Raw genomic sequence first — 20,962 nt, forward strand, 5'->3', positions numbered from 1 at the left:
GGTCGGAAGATGATGAACCAGACAGTGATCAGAGAGTCCCAAAGCTGCTCTAGGGACAGAGCGATATGCATCCTTTATTGTTGTGTAACAATGATCCATTATGTTCCTGTCTCTGGTGGGGCATGTGATGTGCTGTTTGTATTTGGGCAGTTCATGTGTGAGATTTGCTTTGTTAAAATCCCCAAGAATAATAATATCTGAGTCTGGGTATTGATGTTCCATGTCTGTGATTTGATCAGCCAGCTGTTGCAGCGCTGTGTTCAAACACACGTTTGGTGCGATATACACACTCACCAGAATAAACGAGGAAAACTCCCGCGGCGAGTAGAAAGGCTTACAGTTAATAAAGAGCACTTCCAAATTAGGACAGCACATCCTCTTTAACATTGTTACATCTGTACACCAACTTTCACTGATATAAAAGCATGTTCGACCGCCTCTCGTTTTCCCCGTTAACTCCGCGATGCGATCCGCTCTGAACAGCTGGAAGCCCGGCAGATGTAATGCGCTGTCCGGAATGGCTTCACTCAGCCAGGTTTCTGTGAAGCACAATGCAGCAGAGGTTGAAAAGTCCTTGTTTGTGAGTGTGATGAGATGTAGTTCGTCCGTTTTGTTAGGAAGAGAGCGGAGATTCGCTAAGTGAATACTCAGCAACGCTGTTCGAAATCCGTGCCGACGGAGTTGGACCAGTGCACCGGCTCGTCTCCCTCACCTGCATCTCTTGAACAGCAGAGCTGCGCCTCCAACTAAAATGTCTAGCAAAACGTCTGAATATTCAAAAACCGGGAAAGATTGTCTGGTACATGCTGTCGAATGTTCAGCAGTTCGTCTCTATTAAAACTGACTGGAAAAAGATTACTAAACAAAGGACAAACAAACAAAAACAACAAAAGAACTGAGGAGCTCCACACCGAGGCAGCCATCCGCGGCGCCATCATGATGATGAGGTTCAACCTGTATATGCTCCCACTAGGCCAAATTTGGAAAAGAACCAAACTGTGTATCATAGCTATGCAGACGACACTTAGATCTACCTTGCTCTATCGCCAAATGACTACAGCCCCATAAACTCTCTGTGCCAGTGCATTGAATAAATAAACAGTTGGATGTGCCAAAACTTCCTTCAGTTAAACAAAGCCAAGACAGAAGTTATTGTATTTGGCAACAAAGATGAAATTCTCAAGGTGAACACATACCTTGACTCCAGGGGTCTAAAGACAAAAAAATCAAGTAAGGAATCTTGGTGTTATTTTGGAGTCAGACCTTAGTTTTAGTAGTTACGACAAAGAAATAACTAAGTCAGCTTCAAAAATATTGCAAGAATTTGATGTTTCGTATCTAGTCAAGGCAGAAACTTGTTCATGCTTTCATCACCAGTAGGGTAGACTACTGCAATGGACTCCTTACCGGCCTTCCCAAAAAGACCATTAGACACCTGTAGCTCATTCAGAATGCTGCCTCCAGGATTCTGACCCAAACCAAAAAATTTTAGCATTTTACTCCAGTCCTCAGGTCTTTACACTGGCTTCTAGTTACATTTAGAATTTATTTTAAAGAACTATTGCTAAATCACTCAATTGCCTATGACCTTAATATATTGCAGATATATTTATTTTTTATTTTTATTTAAATTGTTTTATTTTTTATCACATTTTCTCCCAATTTGGAATGCCCAATTCCCACTACTTAGTAGGTCCTTGTGGTGGCACGGTTACTCACCTCAATCCAGGTGGCAGAGGACAAGTCTCAGTTGCCTCTGCTTCTGAGACTGTCAATCCACGCATCTTATCACGTGGCTCATCGTGCACGACTCCGTGGAGACTCCGCATGTGGAGGCTCATGCTACTCTCTGTAGCACAACTTCACTAATCGCGACCACGAGGAGGTTACCCCATGTGACTCTACCCTCCCTAGCAACTGGGCCAATTTGGTTGCTTAGGAGACCTGGCTGGAGTCACTCAGCACACCCTGGATTCGAACTCGTGATTCCAGGGGTGGTAGTCAGCATCTATACTCGCTGAGCTAAACAGGCCCCTGCAGATATGTTTGTTGAAGATAAACCTAATAGACCTCTCAGATAATTAGGATCAAGTCAGTTAGAAATGCAGTGGGTTCACTTAAAACAAGGTGAGACTGCGTTTAGCTATTATGCCACCCGCAGCTGAAACCAGCTCCCAGAAGAGGTCAGGTGTGCTCCAAAAATAAACACATTCAAATCCAGACTGAAAGCACATCTGTTTAGCTGTGTATTTGCTGACTGAGCATTGTGCTGCACTTACAGATTGCATTGTAATATTTTACTTGTGTATTCTATTTATTTTCATTTTTAATCATTTAAATATCTGGTGGAAACATCTAAACAATAAAGGTGGAGGGTTATTAAAGTCTACGAGAACGGTCACTTCAAGATCACTTGGTGATAGACTTTAGGACCGCATGAAGGTGGTTATTATAAGTCAGGGGGTGGCTGCTTCAATATCATGGGGGAATGACCTTTGGACTTATTTATTTTTTGGTATAAATAATTGAAAAAGGAACTGTAGGCTAGTCTTTGGAAAAATCTTTGAAAATTAGGGAAATGTTAAACAATAGTATTTGACCAGTTATCAGATCATGGTACTTTCGATTTTGTGGATTGACAGAAATCATGTAAATCTTTGAAAATGGAGGCCTCAGCTTGAAAGAGATTTAACTAAGGATGATGATGATCATCTAATTAGTTCGGTATCATAAATCATACTTGCAAAGAGGGATCCAGCTCTGTGGGTTTAAGTTGCGTTATCACTGATTAATAGTCAGTTTTGATTTAGCTGTTATCAGTTATGTTTTTAGCACTCTAAATTGGCTGTGCTTTGCTGTTTCTCATTGGTTGATCTCGCATAGAGGTATTCCCAAATGACACATGCAGGGCCCAACATAATCACACAGGAAGTCAGAATGTGGGCAGTACTTTGAATTTCATTAAGCACAGACCGAGTTTAGCTCAGGAAATGTCAACCTACTGTTTCAGAATTCACTGTGAGATCAGTCTTCAAATGTGGTCTGCAGATCGGGAAGGGTCAAACTTGTTCCATTAAAAGATCACTGGCCCACAATCTGAGCATTGCTGATGTTGTTGTATAGCAGGGCCGTAGCTAATGGGGTGAAACTTGGTAACGATTCTAGGGGCCCACAGGTCCAAGGGGGCCCAAAGCCAATTTTAAACTGTAATATTTAATATGAAAGGGGCCCAGACCAATATACATCACAGGCCCCAGAATTTCTTGCTACGGCCTTGTTGTGTAGCATTGTCTCACTGATTTGTTGATCTCTTGTGCATTGTAAATAGTCTAGAAATGTTTGTTTTATGTTGTTATCTGTATCCATGTCCATGATCTCACGATTTTTAGGGATTATTCAAAGCACTTGCTCACAAATTATTACTGTGTGGGAGGTTGGTTGAAAACAGAATCTCTACCAATCACTACCACTGTCTTTGGAGAAGACATAATATAATTTTTAACGAAGATATTTTTAATAAATGAGAAGAATGCAAAATAAAAGCGCTTTAACTATAGTGATATCAGACTTTTGGACTTATAGTATGTCTTTTCAAGATACAAGATGCATGTCTTTTACTCGGCCATTTCCTTAAAAATAAAATGCTGTTATCATCCACACAACTGCTACTATTGTCTCTCTCTATGCTTTCATTGTAGTTTTTATTCATATAACAGAGAAGGATAGGCTTTTTTCAATTTTGAAATAAATGTAAATATCACACTGAGGCTTAGGATGTGATGACCTTTTAGTAATTATGCTAATGATGATTTGTTTAATTAAACCATTTCCCTGACAGTGTGTGTGAGAATGCCATCCAGAGAATGGGGGATAAGAGCTGCAGGCTGCTCTTATAAGCAGATGTGGGCAGGATGAAACACTGCTCATTCTCAAAAGGGACAGACCAAATTGTATCAATAATGATAAGCTGAAATAGTAGATTTCGTATTGGGATTCTCTCATGTCTAGTGAGATATTATTTAATGTGTTTCACATACTATACAAGAACATTCAATAGCCTGTGCCTCATTTTCTCAGTGCTAAGACTATGAGTGGCTTCACATCATTTTTCTGGTATTATATTAAAGCAATAAGCAGGGTTGGGAGGGTTACTTCTGAAATGTATTCCACTACAGATTACAGAATACATGCTGTAAAATGTCATTTGTAACATATTCCATTAGATTACTCAAGGTCAGTAACGTATTCTAAATACTTTGGATTGCTTCTTTAGCACTGGTAGATTTTTTCACTTGTTTTGACTATAAAAACTCTGCCAGTACAGTAAGACAAAATACACATGTTAAAAATACATTCTCTGAAAAACCTAAATATCTTATACACTGTTGTTATCAATCAAATCGATCTTGTTTTAAGGATTTTTAGATATTTTTACAGGAACACAATAAAAACATTATTATCAAGAACATGATTTTTGCCCTAATATCAAAGGTCTTACTAGAAAAAAAGAAATTATGATCCAACGTGAATTTTCTTGATAAAAAAATATGATCGTGCCTGGTAACATGTGCATGTAAAATGGTTAGAAATAGCATTTTAGCTTAGCGTAAAGCTGACAATTTACACAAGGTTTATTTCTATTTCTTCTGCTCAAAACTTACTTCAAACTTACTTCATTCGTATGAATGTAACACATCTTAAGAAAGTGTTTTACTGCTGTTCAAATGCACTTTGGATCGCATCATTTATATGTATAAATGTTTTCCATCTGAAAGGACTAAATATTAAATGAAACAAATGACAACAAAATGCAAAGTAATCTCTTCAGTAATCAAAATACTTTTTGAATGTAACTGTATTCTAATTACCAATGATTTAAGTTGTAACTGTAGTGGAATACAGTTACTTATATTTTGTATTTTAAATATGTAATCCCGTTACATGTATTTCGTTACTCCCCAACCCTGGCAATAAGCCACGAGAGACCATGTGTTACAGTGATTTTACATGTGTTACACTGGTAAAGCCAATGTAATGTACAGAGTCAAGTGGCTTATTATTTTTATAAAATGGCGGCAACAGCAACATGACAAAATACACCACAGATTAATTTATTATTAAGTCTAATGATTATTAGAATAAATAATTCTTCTGCCAATTAATATTAATTACCAAATTACCACTGCATTTCATCCATTTAAAACTGAGTCTGAACTATCCATTTAATAATAACTGTTTTAATTTTAATACACCTGGCTTTAAGTGCTTTACTCATTTTTGATGGGTGATATGATATTTGTCCCAGTGATTACACCAAGTATATTTGATGTAATCAAACAGCATGGAATGATATAATCCACAACTCACTAAAACCATCACATTTATTCAACTGCGTGATTAAATCTTATTTAAGCCATGATATTCATTATGAAATTAGTTTGTGCAGCCTGCAATTTACCTTTACAGTGCATTGAAAGAATACTTCAAAATGAAAATTCTGTCATCATTTACAACCCCCCAAGTTTTTTCAAAGCCATATGACTTACTTTCTTCTGTGGAGACCAACAGAAGACTTCTAAAGAAGTGGACGGAAACTTTCAAGCTAATTTTGAAGCTTAAAGTTTGGTCTGTTTTTCACACAATGCTAACATATGCTTTCAGATAACTTGGAATAAAACACACCAAGTCACATGGACCACTTTAATGATTCTTTAATGGTGCTTTTGCATCCTTTTTGAAGCTTGAAAGCTTTAGTCCCCTTTCACTGTAATTGCATGAAAAAAAAGCCATATGGATTTAAAGCAACATGAGGATGAGTAAATGATGATATAATTTTCATTTTGGGGTGATCTGTCCTTTTAACGTGTGTGCGCTTGGCCAAAATAACAAAATATCCTTTTTTCTCAAATGAGTTAGAGCTCCAGATGAAGTGAGATCACAGCAGTTTTGTTTTCTGGGCCTTGCAGACACCATGGGGAAACAGAACAGTAAGCTGACCCCTGAGGTAATGGAGGACCTGGTGAAGAACACAGAATTTAACGAGCACGAACTCAAACAGTGGTACAAAGGCTTTCTGAAGGATTGCCCCAGTGGCCGACTCAACCTGGATGAGTTCCAGCAGCTTTATGTTAAGGTAGGGACTCTCTTGTCACTTTGTGATACATTTCCCTACATGTGCTGGCATTTTGGCCATATCACTAAGGATTGCATCAGATGTGCCATGTAATTTATAAGCGACTGGAAAAGCCCTCTAAGTCATGCAGTTAGTCTGGCACTAAACTCACTTTAGATCTCAGGGGCTATGCTAGCTGCCTGCACATACGACTGGGATTTTTATGGCTAATCAGACACCATAAAGGCAAAAGTTATTTATATAAAATGACATTTTACTTCCCTCGGATAACGTAATTTATATTTTTATTTTTTATTTTTGAACAATTTCATCTCTGTGCTTTTTGCCTTTATTTTATTATAGAATAAACAGGAAAGTAGGGATGAGAGAGAGGGAATGGAATCCAGACAGGACACAGGCCACACTCGATACTGGGTTCCCATGAGCCAACAGCTCTTGTATGTCATAAATATGTGCACAACCCACTGCACCACAGGTCAGACATTAGTCATCCCTATTATAAAATAACTGTTCGCATCCCATTTAACTTCTGTATTAAGGCCAGGACTTGATTTTATCCACTGGGAAATGATTGGATTGTGAAAAGTATGCATTCCATACCCTAACCATCAGTGTTGGGTAAGTTACTTTCAAAAGTAATCCAATACTGATTACTAATTACTTTTGTAAAATTTTAATTAGATTATTTTACTAATGACTTCATCTGGAAAGTAATTAGATTACTAATTACTTTACTTTGAAGTTACTTTCTAAAACCAATCAAACCTGCAGAAAAAAAGAATGTGACACTAATAGCTCTTTTAGTACTTTAATATTGACTGAATTATTACAGCAGTATGACAAAGACAGCAACTTGGCTAAAGAGATCCAACGCATATCTAAAAATGCAACTTGACTTTCTTATCTCAAATATGCTGTAGTAGTATGTGTGTGTGTGTGTGTGTGTGTGTGTGTGTGGGTGTGTGTCCGCTATCTACAACCAAAGCTGTGCATTTGCAGACAGCTTTGATAGTAAATCCATTGTGTATTTGAATGCTTGTTGTTTCTTTTCCATAAGCATATACAGGTTTGCTTGTGTGTTGCATCATGCATGTCTGTGTGCATGTATGTTTGTTTGTGTGTGTACATGTGCAGAATGTGTGTGTTTACACAAATTTACAGAGAGTGGATTATTTCTACCTCCCTGCTTGTGCTCGGACGAATTAAGTATCCTTTATCACTTGGGCATCTGTAATGCTATTGCATTATGTTTGTATTTATTGTGTAGCCTACAGTACATAAAGAACATAAAAGAGTCGTTTGCTTAGTGACGTCTTTTTCAAGACACCATTCTGCAAATGTTTCCTCCTTGTGAGCGATATATCTCTCTGTCAGATGGGAACGAGTGCTGTTTTCCATATACACTCGAAACAGATCCCCTCTCCTCCCGCAGCAGCTGCAGAGGGACACCTGAAGGAGACGTGCAAGGATGGGGCGGAGAACGGATATTTAATGAGGATTTGTTGGCAGCCCAGCCTTGCATGCCTCAGCCAGGTCTGGGAGCATGCTGACACAGAGCTCGCTGAGATTGATTGTGAGCGCATGAAATCTTGAAACGCTATAAAACAACTACACTCCGCTGCGTCCATAGTAACACCGCTCACTTATCTGCCGTCGCCTTGATACATGTCCTCTGTGACATGGTGGTTAGCTGACACAGCAACACACATAAAAGTACCAACAGAGGAACGTAATACATTTTAAAATGCATTCTACTTAATTAATATTATTGTTTTAGCAATAAATGTGTAATCCAAATAATTTATTGTATTCATATCTGTAACTGTAATCAGATTACTTAATTTTGTTAACACGTTACGTTACTGCGTTACCGCAAAATGTAATCAGATTACAGTAACAAACAAAGATTTTTAGGAAAATAAGCTCTGTTGGTCCTTTCAATGCAAGTGAATGGTGGCCAGAAATCTGAAGGTCCAAAAAGCAGATAAAAGCAGCACAAAAGGAATCCATAAGACTACAGTGGTTAAATCCATTTCTTCAAAAGCGATATGATACGTGTGGATGAGAAACATAGCAATATTAAAGACCTTGTTTACTATTAATCTTTCACTTTCACATCTGAAAGTCACATGTGGCACTTGTTTAGTTTCACTTTCACATCTGAAAGTGAAACTGAAAGTGGAGATTTAGAGTAAAGAAAGGACTTAAATTTCTCACTCTATTTCTCACTCACACCTATCATATCTCTTCTGAAGATATGGATTTAACCACTGGAGTTATATGGATTACTTTTATTTTTCCTTTATGTGATTTTTGGAGCTACAAAGGTCTGATCACAATTCACTTGCATTGTAAGGACCTACAGAAATCTTTGGTTGTGTTTTACTATGGCATGAGGGTGAGTAAATAATGAGAGAATTTTCATTTTTGGGTAACTTTTAGGTTTATACACTGATGAGCCAAAACATTATGACCACTTTCAGGTGAAGCGAATAATGTTGATCATCTCCTAACAAGGCCACATGTCAAGGTCTAGGTAGATTAGATGGTAAGCAAACAATCAGTTCTCGTAGTCAAAGTGTTGAATGCAGGAGAAATAGGCAGGAATAAAGACCTGAATGACTTTGACAATGGACAAATTGTTATGGCCAGACGACTGGGTCAGAGCATCTCTAAAACGGCAAGGCTTGTTGGGTGCTCCTGGTCAGCAGTGGTGGAAACCTACCAACAGTGGTCCGAGGAGGAACTAACCACAAACCGGCGACAGGGTGTTGGGCGCAAAAGGCTCATCGATGCGCAAGGGCAACGAAGGCTATCCCGTCTGGTCCGAACCGACAGAAGGTCTACTGTGGCACAAGTCACAGAAAATAGTAATGATGGTTATGGGAGGAATGTGTCACAACACAGTGCATCGCACCCTGCTGCGTATGGGGCTGCGTAGCCGCAGACCATTCAGAGTGTCCATGATGACACCTGTCCATGTGAACTGGTCTTTTGAACAGTTTGTGTAAATGAACCGGTTAAAATAAACGATTCCCTTATCTTTAGTGTTGGGAACTCTGGAGAAGCATCGCAGGGTAAATGCCATATTTAATTTTATGTGAATAAAACCGAGGCTTGGATCGATCTGTTCAATGTGTTCAATGTGTATAGTTGTTTACCTTTGTGTCGATTGTTCAGCTGGTGCAACTTTAAAAATACATCTTTTATTGTATTTTCACAGCCTCATATTAATTTACGTATTTCAAGGTTTGAAGTGAATTTGAAGTTAAAAAGTCAAATATAAAGTCAGGTTTATTGTTATTTTTTCCTTTGAAAGGCAGAGAGAGACAAATTAAATACAGTTCTCCAGACTGTGAAGTGACCCAATAAGTGATGTTACTAAGTCCAAATGTTATCATTTTGCTTTTATGCATGACACTTTATCTGGGGAACAAGGTTATTATCGTAAACTAATAGACGGCCTGACCTCACTGGATCAGCAACAGAGCAAGAGTCAATACCAGAGAGGCAAAGCAGGTAGATAGATAACAGTCTTTTCACTCATTCTGTTTAACACTGTTGTGGCAGCGGGGGCATGGTCAAGCGTCCGTCCGGAGAAAGAGAAAGCAGTAAGGGCACTTACACCTGAGCTTGATTATGTTTAACACCTGTTTCTAATTCCAGTGAGCATAGGGAGAGCGGCATATAAGCAGCCATGCCACCAGCAGAGAGAGAGGGAGAGCCTGGCACAAGGAAGGCCACGGTGCTCCTGTAGCTGTTACGTTTAATCTGTTATGTTTGTGAAGCTGATGTGTTTAAGTTACTACGTGCCTGTGAAGCTGATGAGTTTATTAAGTTGTAAAGCATTGAAGTGGCCTATTAAATGTCCTACCTGAGCCTGGAAAATTCTGCTTCCTTGTGTCCTTCTTCCCTTCTGCTGTGAAGCTATGTTACAACTGTCAGTCTGTATTTTGTTTTACATTTAATTTGGAACTGGTAAATAGTTTGGTTTGAAGTTCAGCAGGGCTCCGCATTAACGCTTGTCTGGGACAAGTGGATTTTTGAAGGGGCACATGAAAGAGAAAAGTAGCCTGAATGTCGATAATGAAAAAATAACCGGCAATAGTTGTGATATAGCCAAGGCCTAATTACAAAGTTAATATTCTTATTCTGCTGTTGAAAATAATCCAGATCTTGTAATTTTATAATTTGCTAACAATCTAATAATAGCTGCAAGCTTTCACTGATAGGAGACTATGTGCACTTTCATACAGGTGTGCTGCAAGAACACTTGTGATACATGCCTGCACATTACATTTTATGCATTTGGCAGACACTTTTATCCAAAGCAACTTACAGTGCCCTTAATACAGGGACAATCCCCCTGGAGCAACCTGGAGTTAAGTGCCTTGCTCAAGGACACAGTGGTGGTGGTGGCTGTGGGGGTTGAACCAACAACCTTCTGCTTATCAGTTCTGTGCTTTAGTCCACTATGCCACTACCACTCCACAATCAAATACATTTCAAAATTCAGCCAAAATGCCCATCTTGTTGAGGTATTCATTTAAACAGTGGGGGGGGAGCTGATTTGTATCAAAATATAGTACTTAAAATATAGAATTGCTGTTGCCTGTGTTGTTAATATCAAACAACCATAACAAGAAAACGAGAAAATCACTCACTGCTATTGGCTGGATAACTTTATTAGCTTGAAAAAGCATGAATGTATTATAGAGTACATTATACAGTCAAGACCAGAATTAGCTTTACATAGCATTTCATTCTGAATGTTTACTTGATTACTTGACACTGAAAGCTGTTAAAAGCACTGTTTTCTTTTGTAATTTTGTATTTTTTGTTCTATTGCTTTTAATTTATTTCTATTCATTGCTGTATTGTTATTTTAATACTGACTGTTTAGTAGACTTGAATAAATTATTTGAGTACAATGCTTACATTACAAATTATTTAGTCATTATTTGTTGTGAAAAGCTGGTATTGAGAATTGACAAATTTCACTTACAGCTACAGAGATATTAGTTGTTGTTTTTTTTTGACAATGTACATATTGTGCATGGTGGATCTTGCTGCAAATTGCAATAACATGAAAAAGTAGATCTCATTCCAAAGAAGTGTTAGCTGTAGATGATGGAGATGGAGGCTTTTCTTTATTTGACTACCATACCTAACATAATTAAACTACCATATGACAACAGCCTCATATCCTACCCAGCACAGTTTACATTTCTGTCGCAGAGAATTGAGTTGTTTGCATAAGTGTACTTTCAACGGGGCCGATTCTATGGATATGGGGGCCCTAAGCGAAATCTACTTGGAGGGCACTATATTATCTACAAATTGGACACTGGGGAGTCCAGCTATACAACCCACGTTACAAAAAATGCCTCTTTTCCCCATTCTCCAATGATCCCTTAATATAAATACTAAAACTAAAATAAAAACTAAATGTACTGAAAAACTAAAACTAAACTAAAACTAGCAAATAACTAACAAACTAAACTAAACTAACAAAGAGCTAACAAACAAAATGAAAACTAAACTAAATTGGAGTGAAAATTTGAAAATGAAATAAAAACTACATTAAAAATGAAAAACTATTAAAACCTTGGGGAACACTCCTTGCAAAACAATGTATTACACAAAAGCTGTGATGAGAATTGTCTGCTAAATATGTAATAAAATGCTGGCCAATTGTTTTTCATAATCCCTTGGCAAGTATTGTCTATAACAATTGTAAATAATGGAGGGGACCTGGCATTTTGAAAATGGCTTGCTATTTATGTGGCGAAGTTCCCAGTTCTATTTATAGCTGTAATGTAGACTCCGGAGAACAGAGGTTAAGATCCATATGCGGTTTAATAGTAAATGTGCAACTCATAAACAGACAGGCAGTGTAAATCACCAGTAAAGGAACAGCGTAGGCAAATGAGAGACATAGTAATAAACAGGCAATGGTCAGGGCAGGCAGCAAACAATCACAGTATGAGTCCAGGTAAACAATGGGTAAACAAGGCAGGCAGCAGAGTATCAAACGGTGGGTAACAGGCAGAAATCAAACACTCAAAAATTTTAGCAGGAGCAAAACAAGACTTTGCAATGACTGTTGTTAGAACAGTGCTTAAATAGTCTATGAAATAGGGAACAGGTGTAAGTGTAATCAGTCCAGGTAGGCATGCTGGGAAGTGTAGTTCGAGGTGCCTTCAGAACTCAGGTGAGGGGGACCTCTGGTGGTGAGTAGGAGGAGTCCTTGAGTTCGTGACAATAGCATTTTACTCCACTGCAAAATAGAATCGCTTTTTTTTTCGTACTCTTACAGTGCCCTACTACATGGGAAATTATTAACTTTACGGTTGAATGCTTTGTAGCATGTTGATTAATCTGTCAGTAGTATCCAGAGTTGATGGTTGTACTTCATGTCAGTAAAATGATCCCTTTGTCTCTCTGTGTTGTTTGCTGTGGTTTCAGATGTTATGACTATGACAACAGCAACAAGGTGATGTGTAATGGACTTTGGGTTTGTGCTGAATGAAGCACTTGAGTGGTGCATGTTCAAATCTAATTGGTAGTTAAACAGACGACATACGTACACAGTGATGGAACATGTGGGGTGTTGGCTGGACACAAAAATGTGACACTCAGTTCATTTACATGCACTTTAATGTTCAATTTCAATCAAACTGAATCAATTAATTATCTTCTTAAAATGTCATGTTAATGCTTTAATCTGACTGAAATCGTAACAGTCTGAGTTTTGCAAAGTGTCACTAACAGACCTAGATTTTGCGATTATTTAAAGGAATTGTTCACCCAAAAATATCTGACTTTGCGTTGTGTCATGAAAACTTGGACAGACAGATGAAGACTGTAGCTCCACTATCCCCCACCCCCCATGTGTTCCCGTTTGACACCAGTTTGTTACATCACCCTCACTAGACAACTTAGGACCCTGATCTTGTGGCCAAATGGAGAACTGTGTAGTCAGTCCAGATCTGAGCTAACAGTGTGTGAATGTGGAATGACAGGATGGCCTCTGGTTTGCAGCACTGGTGTGGCATAGACAATGATGTGGCTAGACATCTTAAAGTCAAATCCTGGGCAAAATGCAAGCTTTCTTTTATTTAATGGTTGAAAAATGTGAAGGCTTAGAAGACTAATTAATAATTCACAAAAATATGTGGATCTGTAATCATTATAACCTAAAGTCTATCTATCCATCCATCCAAATAATGGTTCACAGCTGCGATATAATTTAAAGGTTATTGGCTATTTGAAAAAAAAGGAGGAGCTCTTGTATATGTCAGCACTCCAACTTCCTTTTTCAATAGGAAATATGTCAACACAGGACAGAAAACTGCACTTGTCAAGATGTTTCATGGGGTCTTCAGTCACTGTCCTCTTTTGTCAATCACACAGATTTTCCAAAATTAGCAACTGATCTCATTCACTTTTATTTTTTCATGGAGAGGATCGGTATGTTTCTCTTCGCATTTCATTCACTTTAGTTACTTGATTCTTGGAATGTACAAAAAGATTGAAAAATCAGAAGATGCTTCTGGAATTTCATTTACATTTAGTTTTTAATTTATAGCTTTACACAGGTTGTTACATTGTACAATTATAGGAATTTTCATCCATACATGTATTTAATTCAATTTTCAAATATAGACTTAAATTCTGACTTACAGAAAATTAATCAATGTGGTCAAGGCCACACATGATAGTGATAGAAAATTGTGATACCCTCTCCTTTTTGTCTTCTTCATAGCATCAGTGCAAATGCAAGAAGTTTAGATATCCATTGCTCCTCTGTCATAGATGTCGGTGTGATGTTTGAAGAATTAACTTACCAACCAATTAATGTTTTTTTTTTTCTTCCTTCTTTCTGTAGTAGACATCAGATAAAAAGTGAGACCATCCAAAACATGTCAGGCTGAATGACAGTCCATGTGTTTAAGGACAGTAATAGACAGGATGAGGTGTACCTTGTGACTGGATGCAGTAATATATGACTTGCGTACTTTGGACTTATTGAAGTATACATTTTGCTTAATGATACCTTTGTGGAGAAGATGGAGGACCTCAGTGTCACACAAGGTTGTCTTTATGAAGGAGATATACTGCCTCCCTGCCGATCAATAGGACACCATCTTATTCCCCATCCACAGCTCTTGTAAGATGACCTATCAGAGATAATGAGCCTTATAATTAAGCTCCATTTATTTAGCTTCATTGTTATCAAAATCTGCTATTATTTATTTTATTTATTTCTATTGGCTGTTTACACTTTTTAATGGATATGACAATGGAGAATGGGATCAGGAAATAAGATAGGTCAAACTCAGTCATGCGCCATTGGGAAAGTGTGTGCAAATGCTGCACAACTCTAACTTGTGCTTTGTTTTTGTTTTTTTTTTTTGTTTTTTTTAAGGAAATGTTAATCCAAAAATGAAGATTCTATCACCCTTCGCTCACTCTCATGGTGTTTCAAAATATGACTTTCTTTTGCATAACACAAAAGGAGATCTTAAGCAAAATATTAGGCTTAGTCACCATTCACGTTCACTGTCACATTTAAATGTGTTTTTGTTAATGTTTTGATTCATGTTCTTCATTTAGTCATGACTTTTATTTTTACATTTTGTCATGCTTCCTGTTCCTGTTTCATGTTATGTGGTTTCCTTATCTTGTGACCCTCTTGTATCACCATGTTCATTAGTCCTGTCTTCTCATTGGTTTATGTTTATGAGCCTTGTTATCAGTTCTGTTTTATCATTGGTTCTTGTTTCATTGCCTAGTTATCTTGTTATTAGTTTTCACATTGGTTGTCACGTTACACTTGTCTGTGTATTTATAGCTCTCATGTTCTCTTGTCCAGGGGAGTATTGTTTGTGTAATATAGTGTCAGTCTTCATGCTGTAAGTCAAGTCATTGTTTAGTTTATGTTCTGGTTTACTGTATATTCTGTTTTTCACTTTGGACTCATGTCTTTGGATTTGTAAATAAACTGCACTTGGGTTCTCACATCATAATCCGTTCCCGTCTTCAGCGTGTTCTGTAACGTTACAGAGCAGGCAGGACAGGCTGAAGATGGGAATGGATGAGGATGATGGGAGAATGAAGTGCAGTTTATTTACGAATCCAAAGTCCAAAAGTGAAAAACAGAATATACAGTAAACCAGAACATAAATGTCACTATAAACAATGACTTGACTTACAGCCAGTGTTGGGGAGTAACAGGATTACATATTTAAAATACAAAATATAAGTAACTGTGTTCCACTACAGTTACAATTTAAATAATTGATAATTAGAATAGTTATGCTCAAAAAGTATTTTGATTACTGAAGAGATTAATTTGCATTTTGTCATTAGTTTCATTTAATATTTAGTCCTTTCAGATGGAAAACATCTATACATATAAATGTTATCCAAAGTGCATTTGAACAGTGGTGAAACACTTCATGATATGTTATGTTCATACGAACAGACAGAGAAGTTTGGAGCAGAAGAAATAGAAATAAACCTTGTGTAAATTGTCAGCGTTACCAGGCATGATCATATATATATACAGGTGCATCTCAATAAATTAGAATGTCGTGGAAAAGTTCATTTATTTCAGTAATTCAACTCAAATTGTGAAACTCGTGTATTAAATAAATTCAATGCACACAGACTGAAGTAGTTTAAGTATTTGTTTCTTTTAATTGTGATGATTTTGGCTCACATTTAACAAAAACCCACCAATTCACGATCTCAAAAAATTAGAATACATCATAAGACCAATAAAAAAAACATTTTTAGTGAATTGTTGGCCTTCTGGAAAGTATGTTCATTTACTGTATATGTACTCAGTACTTGGTAGGGGCTCCTTTTGCTTTAATTACTGCCTCAATTCGGCGTGGCATGGAGGTGATCAGTTTGTGGCACTGCTGAGGTGGTATGGAAGCCCAGGTTTCTTTGACAGTGGCCTTCAGCTCATCTGCATTTTTTGGTCTCTTGTTTCTCATTTTCCTCTTGACAATACCCCATAGATTCTCTATGGGGTTCAGGTCTGGTGAGTTTGCTGGCCAGTCAAGCACACCAACACCATGGTCATTTAACCAACTTTTGGTGCTTTTGGCAGTGTGGGCAGGTGCCAAATCCTGCTGGAAAATGAAATCAGCATCTTTAAAAAGCTGGTCAGCAGAAGGAAGCATGAAGTGCTCCAAAATTTCTTGGTAAACGGGTGCAGTGACTTTGGTTTTCAAAAAACACAATGGACCAACACCAGCAGATGACATTGCACCTCAGATCATCACACACTGTGGAAACTTAACACTGGACTTCAAGCAACTTGGGCTATGAGCTTCTCCACCCTTCCTCCAGACTCTAGGACCTTGGTTTCCAAATGAAATACAAAACTTGCTCTCATCTGAAAAGAGGACTTTGGAACACTGGGCAACATTCCAGTTCTTCTTCTCCTTAGCCCAGGTAAGACGCCTCTGACGTTGTCTGTGGTTCAGGAGTGGCTTAACAAGAGGAATACGACAACTGTAGTGTCTATGTGTGGTGGCTCTTGATGCCTTGACCACAGCCTCAGTCCATTCCTTGTGAAGTTCACCCAAATTCTTGAATCGATTTTGCTTGACAATCATAAGGCTGCGGTTCTCTTGGTTGGTTGTGCATCTTTTTCTTCCACACTTTTTCCTTCCACTCAACTTTCTGTTAACATGTTTGGATACAGCACTCTGTGAACAGCCAGTTTCTTTGGCAATGAATGTTTGTGGCTTACCCTCCTTGTGAAGGGTGTCAATGATTGTCTTCTGGACAACTGTCAGATCAGCAGTCTTCCCCATGATTGTGTAGCCTAGTGAACCAAACTGAGAGACCATTTTGAAGGCTCAGGAAACCTTTGCAGGTGTTTTGAGTTGATTAGCTGATTGGCATGTCACCATATTCTAATTTTTTGAGATAGTGAATTGGTGGGTTTTTGTTAAATGTGAGCCAAAATCATCACAATTAAAAGAACCAAAGACTTAAACTACTTCAGTCTGTGTGCATTGAATTTATTTAATACACGAGTTTCACAATTGGAGTTGAATTACTGAAATAAATGAACTTTTCCACGACATTCTAATTTATTGAGATGCACCTGTATATACAGGTGCATCTCAAATTAGAATGTTGTGGAAAAGTTCATTTATTTCAGTAATTCAACTCAAATTGTGAAACTCGTGTATTAAATAAATTCAATGCACACAGACTGAAGTAGTTTAAGTCTTTGGTTCTTTTAATTGTGATGATTTTGGCTCACATTTAACAAAAACCCACCAATTCACTATCTCAAAAAATTAGAATATGGTGACATGCCAATCAGCTAATCAACTCAAAACACCTGCAAAGGTTTCCTGAGCCTTCAAAATGGTCTCTCAGTTTGGTTCACTAGGCTACACAATCTGCTGATCTGACAGTTGTCCAGAAGACAATCATTGACACCCTTCACAAGGAGGGTAAGCCACAAACATTCATTGCCAAAGAAGCTGGCTGTTCACAGAGTGCTGTATCCAAGCATGTTAACAGAAAGTTGAGTGGAAGGAAAAAGTGTGAAAGAAAAGATGCACAACCAACTGAGAGAACCGCAGCCTTATGAGGATTGTCAAGCAAAATCGATTCAAGAATTTGGGTGAACTTCACAAGGAATGGACTGAGGCTGGGGTCAAGGCATCAAGAGCCACCACACACAGACATGTCAAGGAATTTGGCTACAGTTGTCGTATTCCTCTTGTTAAGCCACTCCTGAATCACAGACAACGTCAGAGGCGTCTTACCTGGGCTAAGGAGAAGACGAATTGGACTGTTGCCCAGTGGTCCAAAGTCCTCTTTTCAGATGAGAGCAAGTTTTGTATTTCATTTGGAAACCAAGGTCCTAGAGTCTGGAGGAAGGGTGGAGAAGCTCATAACCCAAGTTGCTTGAAGTCCAGTGTTAAGTTTCCACAGTCTGTGATGATTTGGGGTGCAGTGTCATCTGCTGGTGTTGGTCCATTGTGTTTTTGAAAAGCAAAGTCACTGCACCCGTTTACCAAGAAATTTTGGAGCACTTCATGCTTCCTTCTGCTGACCAGCTTTTTAAAGATGCTGATTTCATTTTCCAGCAGGATTTGGCACCTGCCCACACTGCCAAAAGCACCAAAAGTTGGTTAAATGACCATGGTGTTGGTGTGCTTGACTGGCCAGCAAACTCACCAGACCTGAACCCCATAGAGAATCTATGGGGTATTGTCAAGAGGAAAATGAGAAACAAGAGACCAAAAAATGCAGATGAGCTGAAGGCCACTGTCAAAGAAACCTGGGCTTCCATACCACCTCAGCAGTGCCACAAACTGATCACCTCCATGCCACGCCGAATTGAGGCAGTAATTAAAGCAAAAGGAGCCCCTACCAAGTATTGAGTACATATACAGTAAATGAACATACTTTCCAGAAGGCCAATAATTCACTAAAAATGTTTTTTTTATTGGTCTTATGATGTATTCTAATTTTTTGAGATAGTGAATTGGTGGGTTTTTGTTAAATGTGAGCCAAAATCATCACAATTAAAAGAACCAAAGACTTAAACTACTTCAGTCTGTGTGCATTGAATTTATTTAATACACGAGTTTCACAATTGGAGTTGAATTACTGAAATAAATGAACTTTTCCACGACATTCTAATTTGAGATGCACCTGTATATTTTTTTTAAAAAGAAAATTCATGTTCAATAAACTTTTTTTCCCCCCCTAGTAAGACCTTTGATATTAAGGCAAAAATCATATTCTTGATAATTTTGTTTTCCTGTAAAAATAGCTAAAAATCCTTTAAAACAAGATCAATTAGATTTATCTCGTTTTAGAAAGAACACTGCATAAGATATTTAGGTTTTTCAGAGAATGTATTTTTAACATGTGCATTTTGTCTTACTGTACTAGAGTTTTTATAGTCAAAACAAGTGAAAGAAAAAAAAAAAAGAAATTCTACCAGTGCTGAAGTAGTAATCCAAAGTATTTAGAATAAGTTACTGACATTGAGTAATCTAACATAACACATTACAGTATGTATTCTGTAATGGAATACATTTAAAAAGTAACCCTCCCAACCTTGCTTACAGCATGAAGACTGACATGATGTTACACCAACAATATTTGACCCTAGACAAGAGAACATGAGGGCAATAAATACACAGACAAGGGTAACATGACAACCAATGGGAAAACTGAACTAATAACAAGGTAACTAGGCAATGAAATAAGAACCAATGATAAAACAGAACAGATAACAAGACTCATAAATATAAACCAATGAAAAGACAGGACTAATAAACATGGTGACACAAGAGGGTCACATGACAAGGAAACCACATGACATGAAACAGGAACAGGAAGCATGACAAAAGTTAAAAATAAAAGACATTACTAAATGAAGAACATTAATTAGTACAGTAGGTGGCGATAATGCTCCTAAAGAGTTGATCACCATTAAACAAGAAAAAGAAGTAGAAGAACATGAATTAAAACACATTTAAAAGTGATACATTGCATCTTTATTTTTTCATACAATGAAAGTGAATAGTGACAAAGGCTAACATATAAAATCTTTTTGTTCCACAGAAGAAAGAAAGTCATGCAAGGTTTAAACAACAACGGGTTAGTAGATGATGACTGAATTTTCATTTTTGGGCAAACTATCCCTTTAATGCAAGCAAATTAGATTTAATTGGGGTATTTCAAATTGACATTTGACACTCAACTATGAATCCATTAATTATTTTTATATATATATATTATTTTATTCAGGCTATTATATTTATTCACATTGATGTATTTAATAATAATCCTCGTGATAATTACCTTGTTGTTTTTAACAATAAATGTATTTTGGAATCACACTTTCAAAAGAACAGTCTATCGGCTCACACAGCAGTGTATGACAACAATTCACAAAAATTTGGCTTTATTTCATATAATGACAGTGCACTTGCAAAACCATTGAATCAACATTTTTCATAAATAATATCGTGTGTGTGTGTGTGTGTGTGTGTGTGTGTGTGTGTGAGTGTGAGTGTGGTGTGTCTAGGCACACATACACACACATTGCTTCCATTGATTGGAAGTACTCTTCTATGCCATTACAGAAAGGCTAACATTTGTGTTCGGGTGATGACCCCAACCTGCCCTATGTGACTTCTCGTGACGTACAGGGGTTGGGTGGAAAAATCTCTGATGGCTCTCTTGATTAGCCGGCGGCTACTACAGCAGCCTGGTGCGTCTCTGCTCAATGTCACCTCAAGGTCTTCCGCACTGTGCTGCCTGTGATCTATGTTCAGCCGGGACTGGACTGCATCATACAGATGAGGGCTTTCGATTTGCCAGACTTTGTGAAAGAGAACTTGTATCACTCAGGATTACACACTTTTAATATCTTTACTGACATTAGATATCATTGGTTAGTTATCACTGGTTACTTATTATATATACAGTGGCATTCAAAAGTTTGAGATTATTAGTGAAAATGCTTCTGTTATTCTGTTCTAGTTTAACACAATTATTTTCGTTACACATTATATTATCAGCATAATTTAAGTGAAAAGTTGGATCAGACATTTTTTATTTAATGACAGCATGCACTTAAGCTGGTATGACAAGTTTATGCAAAACCTGATAATCTATGTTATCTCAGCATGATTTGAGAATGTTCCAAAGAGCATCTTCTGTACATCAATGTAAGCAAGGAAATGTAACCTTGCACAAAGGATTTAAAGGAATTGTTCAACCAAAAATGCAAATTCTCTAATCATTTGCTCACCGTTATAC

At 37.6% G+C, this 20,962-nt stretch overlaps 1 protein-coding gene across 1 annotated transcript in view; it reads left to right on the forward strand.

The window, feature by feature from the left end:
* LOC127409773 (visinin-like protein 1) overlaps window positions 1–20,962 on the forward strand; it is a 43,761-nt gene that overhangs the window by 6,907 nt on the left and 15,892 nt on the right. The window contains exon 2 of the mRNA XM_051644591.1: window positions 5,967–6,133. Coding sequence (XP_051500551.1) covers window positions 5,972–6,133 — 162 coding nt within the window. The 5' untranslated portion in view covers window positions 5,967–5,971. The remainder of the gene's footprint in view (window positions 1–5,966; window positions 6,134–20,962) is intronic.

The sequence above is a fragment of the Myxocyprinus asiaticus genome, chromosome 19 (assembly GCF_019703515.2).
Source record: "Myxocyprinus asiaticus isolate MX2 ecotype Aquarium Trade chromosome 19, UBuf_Myxa_2, whole genome shotgun sequence".
In the NCBI taxonomy this organism is placed as follows: domain Eukaryota; kingdom Metazoa; phylum Chordata; class Actinopteri; order Cypriniformes; family Catostomidae; genus Myxocyprinus; species Myxocyprinus asiaticus.